The sequence below is a fragment of the Dinoponera quadriceps genome, unplaced genomic scaffold, assembly GCF_001313825.1.
Source record: "Dinoponera quadriceps isolate SergipeBrazil2010 unplaced genomic scaffold, ASM131382v1 scaffold5021, whole genome shotgun sequence".
Lineage (NCBI taxonomy): Eukaryota > Metazoa > Arthropoda > Insecta > Hymenoptera > Formicidae > Dinoponera > Dinoponera quadriceps.
Window position 1 is genome coordinate 546,021 of NW_014560366.1, and position 13,029 is coordinate 559,049.

The 13,029-nt window shown below is 41.4% G+C and overlaps 1 protein-coding gene across 5 annotated transcripts in view; it reads left to right on the forward strand.

Moving 5' to 3' along the window:
- The window catches only part of LOC106750778 (inositol 1,4,5-trisphosphate receptor), a 52,753-nt gene that overhangs the window by 625 nt on the left and 39,099 nt on the right, over positions 1–13,029 (forward strand). For 4 of the 5 annotated variants that reach the window (XM_014631342.1, XM_014631346.1, XM_014631343.1 and 1 more), the window contains exon 2: positions 10,429–10,610. In XM_014631342.1, the coding sequence (XP_014486828.1) occupies positions 10,513–10,610 (98 nt within the window). In that variant the 5' untranslated portion in view covers positions 10,429–10,512. Of the gene's footprint in view, positions 1–10,428; positions 10,611–13,029 lie in introns of those variants that run through there. The other variant, XM_014631345.1, reaches the window with a different exon arrangement.

Here is a 13,029-nt window from a genome sequence, read left to right on the forward strand (position 1 = left end):
CCGGGAACATTTCATGAGAGCGGGATGCGATCGGAGAAGCTGCGAAGGGTCTCCCCCCGCCGTAGCCAGGGAATCGCCATATTTTCGCGATGTTGTTTACAATGAGCGTTTTCACGCGGGCGAGCTGGAGGCGTACGATGACGAGTGCGCTTTTATCGGGCCGCATCCGGCGAGGAGGAGGAGGAGGACGCCGCGTTGCCCAACACGTCGAATCCGAGCGTGCGGCTCTCTCGATTATCGGTAATGAGACGCGCTTTCATTGGCCGCGATCGCCCGCCGCTAATGACGCGGGACGTTTCGATCGTCCGGCCCGTGGCCGATGTCCAGGTCGAGCGAACTATCGGGTCGTCCTGCGCGATGGTTATAATAATAATCGCCGGGGGTCCTTGCAGGGACGCGACTGCGATTGTGTCGGGGATTCGGTTCGATTATCGGAGCAGGAAGGCGTTCTTCCGCGCGCGCGAGGCCGATCGCTCGCTTGTGTGCTCGCTCTCTCTTTCTTGCTTGCGGACAGTCTTTATTTTTAAACACGTTACACGGACGACAGCGTCTTGCTCGACCGCGAGCTCCTCTCCTCCGTTGTTCCGCGAGAGCACGTCGAGCGGACTGGTTTATCGAGGTGAGACTTGGGGATAGAAAGTGAGAGAACACACGAGAGGAGGCGTCGTCCCCTTCGAAATAGGTCGGGATGAACCTCCGAAAGTGGCACCGTCCGCGCCACGGGAGGACCCGATCAGAAGGTTTTTCACTTCTCGCGCCGAAGGCCCGACTATTTCCGCGTGAGATGTTTTCGCACCTGAAATTCAAGTATCTCGATTTAAGTGAGTAAACGGTTTCGGCTGCTTCCACCGAGGTAACGGGACCAATTTTCCAGGGAGAAACAGCGAGCTCTAAGATGCGCATTTCCGCGGTATTTCGCGTTCACCGGTAGCGCGCGCCCGACGCGTTCATTATCACGGACGCGATTTTTAGACTTGTAACAATCTGGATTGCGCGCGTGAAATCTTCGAGCGCGCGAGTTATAGCAAGTAATATTTACACTTCGTATTCGGCGCGCCGAACGAGGTTGCTTAGTTATGCGTTCCGCTAAGCATAACAGCTTTTGCATATTTTCTGATAAGACGCCGATGAGAACTGGAGCGTCAGACCGTCAAAGCGCTTCAACGCCAATTGCGCGCGCGCACATGTATAAAAGCGATCTCCAACGTGTTTAATTTTCCAAGAGTGAGGAAACTTAAGCCGTTAGAGAAGCATACGCAAAATGGTATTACTATGTTTATTTTCTTTTATGAAAATCATAGTGCGCTTGCATGAAACATAAATAATCTCGACGAACAATGCGATTAAATCGCTCTGATTTTACGTCTCGTTCAATATTCGTAAAAATTGAAGAATCTTGGCTTGAGATTTCGCGTGCTTCACGCGAAGTGTGAAGTCCCGCCGTTAAGTAACAAAGCGTATATCGCACCAATTATCAGATTGTCCTTAATCGTTTGCGTTAGATCGTTTGGCGGCATTAACAGATAATTATACTCGCGGATGACACGGCGCTTTTCCAGTCAAAATTCTGATTCCGTGTTAGCTAAACTAATTCCGTTGAACTTGAACGATATTGTCTTAACATAATAAATATTTGTTTAATATCACTTTCTCCATATGGTCTTTAAAACAGAATTTATTTCATAATTATTTAATATTCGAATATTTCAATATTCTATCCGCATTTAATATTTAGTCTCAATTTTAATAAGTACGTAATAATTAATAATTAATAATCGATGTATTAATAATTAATGTTATGTAACCTACTTACTAGGTAGAACATGTATGAAAGCAAGTATTAAATAATTTAACAAAATTTAGTGAGCAAATATAATTGATGAAGAAATAAAATAACAAATTTTATCCTTTTCATAACCTCTTTGTTATTTTTTTGTATTGGCGTTGAAAAAATATATATGAAATATTCATTTATTATTTTTTGATGTCGCAGCACTACTGTACCGCTTGATATATCTAGAGATGTGATATATCACTGCTCGTGTCCTAGCGTTCTGCATCTTTCGTGTTGGCTTCCTGTTCTTGGCTGTCATGTTCCCGTAGATACTACTACCCGATGATACACTTTGTGGCATTGACATTTGCGTACATGATTTGATCGGAGAAACGCATATTAATTAATGCGGTATGCTGATACGCGAATTCGATTAGTAAATATTTCAAAAAGCCGATGAAATATTTTGTGTTAGCGTAATGTAACATCTGAACACATAAAAAAGTATGCGACGCGTGAGAACATGAAAACAGTCGGCAAAAAGAGTAAATTTACCTCTCCCTATCGTCCCATCATCACCGAGTGATCACAACAATAAGCAAAACATTTCGGACTTTCAAAACTTAAATACATCTTCGTGTCGAACTTGTTTATGGTTGCGTGCTTTTTTGAATGTTTATTACGCTTTGAGCCGGCAAACACACCACGGTCAACGTGTATCGGTACGTTATCATTCGCCTTGGGTGACTAAAATATCTCGTCGGCCCTTGAAATATTTAATATCGCGTTATCGGCATTGTGTTATTTAACACGTATATTTGCGATCGAATCGTGTCTGTTTGAATATCGGAGGCAATATCGGTGTCACAACAGAGCCACTAGGTGATTAGCCAGGAATTCATTAAGGGTGGAGAACATAGAACATCAGGACATGGGCAGTGACACATCATTTGTTATACAGCAAATTACTGTTTTTAAAGGATGTTTGATAAATCTAGACAAAAATAAAGAGATCCGAGAAAATAAAGAGACCCGAATCGAAATTTAGGCCAGCATTCATTACCCGTCATACTTTAATAAATAATTAATAAATAATTATATCTTCATTAATTTTTAATTATTCTCTAATTATTCATTGATATATATATACACACACACACACACACACATACCTGTACTTATTCTATCGTTTTATTTAACGAGAAATATTGGTCCAAAAAGTCAAATAACGACCCATGAACATGAACTTATAATTAATTATGTTTTTAATCAAAGATTGTAAATAATTTACAACTGTGAAGATCGGCCTTAAAAATCTAATATAGATATCGTAAATAGATTTATGTATTTATTAATACTTTTTGCAAGGTGTCCCATTTTGAATTCGCCAAAGTCTTCTTTTCATTTATCATCCTCCGTTTTTCACAATGTAATTGTGAAACATTACGCGATTGATTAATGAACGTTCGGATACTAAAACACCGCGTAAAGGACAGTATTGCTCTCTAGTTCTGCAAAGAAATATGTATGGTATTTTGCAATACGAGGAGGCATACAATACAATAACGGATACTAACAAATACTACAATATAGGATTTATTTAAAAGGGAAATCCGATACATGTTTCGGGAACGAATACACGTAGAAACGTCCTTGTAAAAAATTCGAGCAAAATTTTTTCGAACAAAAAAGATGTCGAGGAGGATACGGAAGAGTACTCGTTTCGTTTTCGAGGAGGGGTTCGTCTCATTTTAGTTTCAAGGGTCTTCGAGTATCGATTGAAGTTATTCGGGTCAGCGGGGTTTTTATCATACTTCGGGGTTCTCTGCGTCTCCAAAACGGATGTAATACTTTATTGACCGGTGTGGTATACGTGTATGTGTGTGTACTCGACAAATCCGCAAGGGTTAATGACATCGACGCGGCCAGCAGGTTGCTTCCTCGTTTACTTCGCGTCCAAGTTACGATAAGGCGCGTTGTATAATGCAAAAGTGTGTCCCGCCTTAACACCTGTCGACTTTAAGTTGAATATCAGATCGATACCGCTCGTAATCGAGTCGATTAAAGTTAATAGATTCCTTCCGTGGTTTACAGGAAATAAACTTATTTTTCCCTCTATTATTCAAGTACGGAAAGCATATATAATCGATTGCATCGAATCAATGTAATTATGCGTTAAATCCGTGCTTACGCGATAATCTACCATAATGTAATAAATAACATGCGCGAGAAACGCGGACCACATTCTTGGAACGACGCTATTTGTTTTTAATTAACACGACGTGTTTCGCGTTTCTAACGGACGATGCACAGCTCCACCAAACGTGTTTGTTTCGCGGACGTGAGGAAGGAATAATGCGCACGAAAATTGCGGCGCGAAAGGTACACGACTCAAGCGTGAAAGCTAAACAATTTTTTCACGTCTTTCGTCGTTCGCGCGAGAATATTTTTAGTACGGCACACATTCGCGCGTTATGCGACCTCGGGGCCTCTGTTGACTTCAAGGATGATATTCTCCAATGGAAAGGATATCGCACCGCGCGTGACTGGACATAAGTCGCGTCTGAGACGTTCGAAATTGGCTCTCTCTCTCTCTCTTTCTCTCGGAGTCAATCCGACTCACGCTTCGATCCATCGGGTCCCGACGTCTGCGATCTTTAATCGCACGGTGCATAATACATCCTAATGAATTCTAAAGCAGTAACGTTGTAGGCGCCGTTCAATCGATGCGCGATGAATTATTCGCGCGAGATCCGGGAGGAACACGCCGGCGCTTTGCACCTCTCGGTCTCGCGTCTCAATTAGCGGAATCGATTCCGGTCGCCGGGATTTCGGAAACCGCGGACAGAGAAACGTGCGAAATTATGACTAGCGACGAATTGCCGGCATTGTTGTCATCGTCGCGACGAGGATGGGATTCGACCGGATCTTGCATCGCGCGACGTGACAGGCCGCGTCGCGAGAGTGCGTGCCGCTTGCGTAATGCATGGAAACTCGATATTCCCTCGCGTGAAATTGAACACCGCGCATGGCAAAATGGCTTTCGGGGGCACCTCCGCGAGCCGAGGTCAAGGTGTGCCGTAGGCCATAATGCGTCAGGTTTTGAACCTCACTCGACGCATTGCACACCGACGACCCTGAGATATTAGACTGAAATATTGCACTTGTCGCGATGACGAATGGTGCGAGTCGCTCCTTTCGAACAAGCGAATCGAAGCGAGCCGGGGTTACATATGTGTGTCTGTTTTTGAATTTTAGTGCGTGTGCAGTAAAAAATTTGGCGTTAAATTTGACACATTTCGCATGTCTCACACGGTTCACATAAATTTGTGTGTTACTAACGCAAAGTGATTATATTGAAAAGTAATATAAGTATTATGTAAAAAATTAACACAAAATTAATATCCATAATATGTTAATCGATATTGAAGTATAAAATGTGTTATTTTAATACTTATACGTGTCGAATATCGACTCAACATAAAATGTTAAATTAATATACGGATATGTTAAAAATTTAATATAAAAGTTTTAACTTAAAAACTTATTTTAATATAAGTATAATGTGTTTTTTATAGTGTATGATTTGTCTTGATCCTTTTCGGGATCGCGCGCCTCTTTCTCACTCAAATCGATTAACGTGAAAAAGGCAAATTTTAATGAAAACTTTGATCTAAATATTACTGCTTTAATATACAAAAAATCGATCACGAGATTTTTCATTTTCCAAAGCTCAAATACAAAAGACCAATCATGATTTTCGTTTTTATTTTTCATTTTCGTCTCTCATTACGTGAAACGAGTTGTGCTCTACCAATAATTGCTACATATTGCGAGAGAAAACACATGTTTTTTTTGTTTGAGCTGAAAAACGAAAAATCTCACGACCAGTCTTTCATGTATCAAGATTGAAAGAAAATACATTTCGCGATAGAAGAATATGCCGCTCATTCCGAAAGTCTTAGAAAAAATCGCGAAACACATCCTGAGTATTTACATATCCGATACCGATAGGCTGTTGACACTTTCCGCATCGCTATCGGTTTATAATTTTCTGTAACGTGACAGAACAAGGTTTAATGATGTTTATTTAGTCAAGACAGAACGCGTCGCAATAACGCATCGGACGTTTTACTTTTTCTCGAAGCGAGCGTGTTGACATTAAACGTTTTTCTAAGATCGGAGCTTGTGAGCTCATTTCGTAAACGGAAGAAAATCGTTCGTTCTGCAGAGTAACGTTTTTCGCTGAGCATATGGAATTTCGTCGACAACGTGGGAACTTCTTTGCTAACAGGAAAATCACCCAACTACTTCGATATAATGACTCTCGCGACCACTACGTGTTAGTGTATGTGTATATCAGTACGCGTCTTGTAATGTGTATCGGGACGGTATTAGATGTCGCCGCTTAATAGCGCCGTTTTGTTCGGCGTGTGCGTGTTGAGTAGCGATAGAGTGGATAGAATTGCATTCCCCGGTATCGCGATGCATCGATACGGTTTCATTAGACGATATTAATAGTCAATTGGCGGTTTATTGTCCGGCGACTGCACTGTACGACACGAAGACGGAGCGAGCTGAGCGTCTTCGCTCGCTCTTTCGTTTCGCCGTGACTCGTATCGTCGATATTCATGCGGATGTAGCGTGGATATGAATAATGAAAATTCGCTTTTCGCAATCGGAGATTTCAACCGAGCGATTCGCGCATTCTCGGATTCGTATGGGCAAGAGGAAAAGATAAGAGGCGGTGGAATGTGAATAAAGAGTGCGTCCAAACGTTTATAGTTCCCCATTTTTTCCTACTCAATTTTGTACCTAATTTTGATATCAAATTAAAATACTTACCAAGCTGATTACAAATATACACACGAAAGAAAGTCTGATTTTATTAATCAGAAAGGGAACAGCCAGATGCATTTTGGTTGGAGGAAACAGAATTTCTGGTTATAAGAACCACATTTGGGTCATAAGAACCAGAAATTTTGTTTCCTTCAAACAGAACCCATCTCGTTGCTCCCTTTCGGGTTGATGCAATCAGATTTTTTCTTCCGTGTATGTCTTAAAATGTAGCAATTTACTGTTCCAGAAAAAATGGGCTCCAAAGATGAAAAAATAGGGAACATCTTAGCAAAACTCTTTCCCGATAGCTTCAAGTCGGTTTTTAGAAATAATTAGAGATAAAGCGCTTATCGGTAGATTGATACAATGTGGACAAATAAACGATACAATTGAAGATTACTCGCTCGAACTAAATCTGCGACCGTTCGATCTGGACAAAGTAAGATAAAGCGAAATTTATTTCTTATTTATGTACGTGAATAAATAAAAGAGAGGAGCGAATTTTTATTTGCGGTTAAATTTCTTGTCGAAAAGCGGCGGCATGCATACAGGCTTCATTGTAGTTGAAAGGATTCTCGTATATCACGCGATACGCGTAGTATGTATCATCTGCACGCGGCAACCATTGTTAAAATAATATTTTTGCGTGTTTTTCCGAGGCAGTATTTTCAACGATAACCCTAGTCGTAATACGAAACAAAAGCGAGCAAAAAAATTACGCGGCGCACAACGTAACGTAACTATCATCGATATGATGTTTTAACAAACTCTATCTCGGGCAATTGTGCTGATATAATAACCGACTGCGAAGCAGTCTAATAGGTTCATCGCTTGGTCGCATGGAACAATTTATTGCGCTATTCTTCGATATATGTTCCGTTTGAATGTCAACACGTCTCTCTCCGTTAATTTCCCGTGTTATACGATTAAATTTTCACTCGTGGCTGTTTGCAAGAAAAATTTACACGATCTCGAGTACACTGAGAGAAAAAATAGCTAATGTCATTAAAATTATAATCATTTTCAATTATATCCTTTTATTGCTCTAACGAGAAAATAGCAATACGCATATAAGGTTATCACTGACAAAAATGGTTCTACATGGTAAACAATTTTGCCCCCGAAAGAGTTGAATCAACTAAATGGGTTTCTCAATATATATATGATGATTATAATTACCATCAAAGAGTTATACCAAATATTTTTTGTCTCAGTGTACATATCTCCGCGGATGCAAATGTCGCGAAGGTGAGATTTGTTTTCAGAGATCGTATCAATCTGATGTTCTACAGGTAATTGTCCGTAGATCATTGCAAATTATAGCGCGATGATTGACGTATGCAATAAAAATAGACAAAGCGGCAAAAGAGTAGAATAACATTTCGTGATTCTCGCGTTACGATCTCTGTCACATTCAAGGGCTATTAATAGCCGCGTATCGTGATGAGGGAATTTTCTTGGCACGCATTGGGAACGCTCGTTAACTTCCCTCCGCGAGCGCGCGCGGAATTTATTTATTCCTCTATCACCGAACCGCAGAGACAGAGCGTGAATCTTTCTCCCGCTGCTTTTCTATGAATGAGATCTAAAAGTAGCGCGTCTCGTACGTCCGTGAATGAGGTAACGTGTGTAGTCACGTAAGAGCAACCGGTAGTTCTCTATAAGAGGCCGTGCTGTTGTGTTGTGTTGCTACAGTCGCGTAGTTAGATACACGGTGCCTATTCTCGGTGTCATTTTAGAATTCCGCCTTGAAACGGAAATTTTGCGTCTCGGTATTTATGCACGGCGAAATTGCACTTTACACGGTCGACGTGAAGAGATAAGTCTTCCGTGTAGACACGTGCTCGGTCCGCATAAGGAATTTAATTATGGCTAATCTGTCGTTATCGATTTTTCTTATGACTTATCGTTCTCTCCTTTTCTTTGTCTCGTCATTTTCCTGCGCAATCTAGATTGCATTTTGGTCGTGTGAAATGCTCGTCAGTGTCGAGACACTCGACTCATCGATTTCTTCCACATAGGTGGACTTGACCGGTGGTTGCGCTCGTCCGTTGAGCTTGTTGTTTACGTGGACGCTAAGGTTAAGGGTCAGTTTAATTTAAAGGGTAGTTCCAATAAAGTCTCTCTTTTTCTTTCTTTCTTTCTTTACCCGGTCGAAGACGCTTTAATGCAACAAATGAATTTGCCGGGAAGCTGTACCGTGCGACTCGTCAGCGGATTATTACTAGATGATCCCGACCCGAATAAGAGATTTTACGTCACCCCCGCAATCTGCGAGATGGTATCTTACCATTCAGCGGATTCGATCTTCCAGATAGCTCCCAGATAGCTTTATGGGTACGTAATCGCGAAAATCGAAAAGAAATGAAAATAAAATGAAGATTTATTCTCATTCCCCGTAGCAATTAGCCGAAACCGTCCGATTCGTTTCCGAATATTGTTTATTCATCATGTTCGCATTCCACCGAGACCCAGATTAGCTTGTATTAAATATTCGTCGTGGATATGAACGTAAGTGAACGTATAATATGCGGTGAAGAATTTGTATGATCGAGCGAAGCACCGTTTATCGCAAGATACGAATAGTTGGCAATCGCCATGCACGGAAAACTCGCAATGTTATCGAGAAATCATCGTTGTCCTCAAGCACGCGCGTGGAATATATCTCCTCTCTCGTGGAGGAGACAAAAGGAATCCCACGACCTGTTTGCCGTCTTGATCTATTAGGTAGATAACTTCATCTAGCAATTTGCGGTGGCACTATTGAGCAATTAAGTCTCGCTCGCTCGGCATTTATACGCCAATACAGCGTGCATGCCCAGTTTCTGCATCCGAAACGCGATTCCAGTTAGGTTTCTTCGTGCAACATTTTCCTCTCTCGACGCAAAACGCGAAGTTGTGGATTTTTTATCGTCAGGATACATTTAATAATGGACATATGCGGCGAACGTGAAACGCGACAGAAACGATCCGCGAGTTGAAGATTAGATGTGTAAAGGGAAACGCGATATTGGAAAATATCGGGATGCTCCGTTTCTCCGTTAAAGCGCACCGTGTTTGTTATTTTGTTTTTGGAATCCGCATTATGAGCAGCCGTATTCCGGGTAGATTCTTATTCCTCGAAGCGTTGCGGGTATTGTTGAACAAACATCGGCGGAATATATATTCGTTTATTCGAAGATATCCCGCGGCCAACTGCGACCTAAGAATCCGAGTTTCGAGATTGGTATTCATATTTGGAGATATTACACGATAGTACTTCGAAATGTCTCTCATAATTACATAACCGGTCTTTATTTTAACTTGTACCTCCAACTTTAGCGATGGTTGACAATGCACGGTCGAAGATCGAACTGTTGTAATTTTTATTTGATAACTTTTTTTGTAACTTTTAACATTTATTTAACGCGCACACTTTATCGCATCACGCAACATATTCATGCCGAATCGTTTGCGCCTCGGCCTCTCTTCACGTGAGAATTTTTAGATTCGCGCGAAGCCTATAAATAAACTTCCCTAACGATTTCTCACCGCGCAAGTGCATCCGACTGAATGATGCAGTTGTACAGCCAATCGATTAGGGGAGCACACTTAGGATATCGACTATATCCCGTCGGTGTTTCACCGACCACATAAGCGTCACCTGTCATCGTCAGACGAGAAAGAGGAAATGATATATATCGTTCACGCGTAAAACGCACGTTTCTCCCGTTGCGTAATTCGACCGGAGGCGATTTCGTTAAGCCGCCCCGCGAAAACCCCTATAAGTTGCCTCTTCGGTTTTCTCTAACGATTATTTATTTCCACCTTTTCAGGTGTAGCCATGAATAATTCACTCGGCTGAAGCAGCCAATGGGAGTTTCTCGGACTTCGGGGCAAACTTTAAGGACGGCATCAAGATGGGCGAGCTTTTAGGATCAGCCAGCTTCCTCCATCTCGGCGATATCGTCAGCCTTTACGCCGAGGGAAACGTGTCCGGCTTCCTCTCCACGTTGGGGTAAGTGAGGAACGAGCGGCGGGAGAATTCTCCTCTTACGTCGCGCGGAAAGATTCCCTCGGGTACATTTAATCGCGCCGCGACGTGGTAGCCCTTTTAGCGCGAGCTGCAACGCGGACGGTATATTTTCATACTCTTCGGCTTCGCACTCGAAAGGAACGACTACGGGGGGCACTTTGCCACCCGATGTTTACTCTTTCAAGGAGAACCCGGACACACGTTCGCAGACGAAACATCAAAGAGAGCTTAGGAGCGAGCGTCCGCCGCTAAATTGCGCCAGTCAGTCATAATTGCAATATTGCGCTGAATTTTTGTTTGACTAAAAGTATGTATTTTTCATACGGTACATGGGAAAAAGAATTAATTCTCTCTAGCTGGCCGTATGATACAATTGAAATTTAGTCATCAGACCTAGTTTTTAGCCGTGAAAGCTAATTCTTATGACTATAATAGTATACGGAAAAAATAATTAATTTTCATAGCTAAAAGGTGGATCTAGTAATTAAATCTCAGTTGTATTATATGGATAGTTAGTTTTTTTATTTGTGGAAACTAATTCTTTCTTTTCGTATTCGGTGCGACCGCATGGCAGAGAAACGTTTTAGGGATTATAGCCGGTACGATTGAACGCGTTTAATATAACGAGATACATTAGTTATCGGCGGAAAATTGAAATAATTTTTCGAGAATTTTCATTGAATTCTTTCGTCGAGTCCTCATTTTCGAATGGATGGATGGATTTCACGATTTAACGGCGAAACCGGCACGATTCAACGCGTTTAATATAATGGAACACATGTTGATCGGAGAAAATTATAGCAGTTCTTCGCAGATTTTCGTCAAGTTCCTTCGTCGTGTTTTCGTCATCGAATGGAGTCGACTTAGTCGATAAAACTTCCTCTCGAAAATTTTTATGTTATTCGAAACGAAAAGTTCAAGCAACCGAAGCCTACCTCAATAGTTCGTCGCATTGGCCCGTTCGCGAGAAGCCAGCCAACGCTTGCGAAATGTAGCCCGTTCGTATTCGTACGATCTAACCTTAGGTATTCATCTGAGTTGTTTGTATTCTCCAGTCTTCTATTCGAGAATACCGACTATTATTTCTGTGGTTCTTAGTATTATTATGTTTTTCTTCAAGGGTGTTGGCTTTTCCATTGAAGGCCCCATTCAAATTTTTTGTCACATTAGCTCTTTTTTATAATCTCGTAATATCATAAATATGTGAACATGCCCGAGTCAAAATTTTGATTCTATATTAATTCTACAAATTCCATCTAATTCGAAAGACAGATGAAAAATGTCAGAATACATTATATAGATTATCCTTCCATTTTTAATGCTACATGATTTTAATGCGTTGAAAGTTTCGATGAGATTTAGAAACTGGAAAGAATAGTTTTAAGCCAGTCGTTACTGACAATCGCTTTATTCTGCGTCCTATATTCCATCCTGGGATCAGCTCTCCTGTGTATCGATCACATAACTTTTCTTCCAAGGCGAAAACGTGAAATGTGAAAAGTGAAATTCGTTCAAATTAGAAAATATATACTTTTAACGAATTCACGTTAGAGGAAAAAATTTATCATCAATCCTCGGGAGGCATGACTCGTCTCCTCTAACGTGAACTTGTGAAATATGTACATTTTCTAATTTGAAAACATTTCACTTTTCACGTTTCCGTCCTAGGAGAAAAGTTACATGATCGATAGCCAGGTCGTCATTGTCGTACGTGAAAATACGAGTCACTCGGAAACATACAGCGTTAATTATCGCGTATTAATTGTGGAATGCCACGGGCGAAATTTCCAATACGTACCGCCCTGGTAACTTCGATGACGCCTCGAAGGTCCGGGATGTTTTTGTGGGTGTTAATTGTCATCTCCGAATGTATCTTCATTGTCGGACGACGACGCTCGGCGACTGGAGGGGGTAATGCATGAGCAATGCGAGAATAGCATTCTTGCCGATTGTTTTGGTATTCTTGCGCGTCGTGTACTTTTCCGTGGCCAAGTCATTACGTATCGAAGCGATGAGCGATGCATACACCGCGGCACGTGTCAGTAGGTAGGTTATTGTAATTCCCGTCGGCGATTAAAATATTTAATCGCACTCTCGTCATCATCACGTTATTCAACATCGTCATTTCTTCTCTGATCGTATCATATCTGCGCGAGTGTTAGTAGCCAAGAATAGGACGCAGGATGCCGAGACGCGGGTGGCGATATATCGTACATTTTCAGGTGTGCTCAATCATTTATTCTGAATTACATGGAATGGAATTCATAATTTATCATTATTTGCCAAGTGGTCGTAACTTCATGAATCTCTAATTACTCATTATCTGTACTTATTTCATATAAAAAATATCGATGCACAGCCGAATAACTGACCGTATTAATTATACTCTCAATCAAAGATT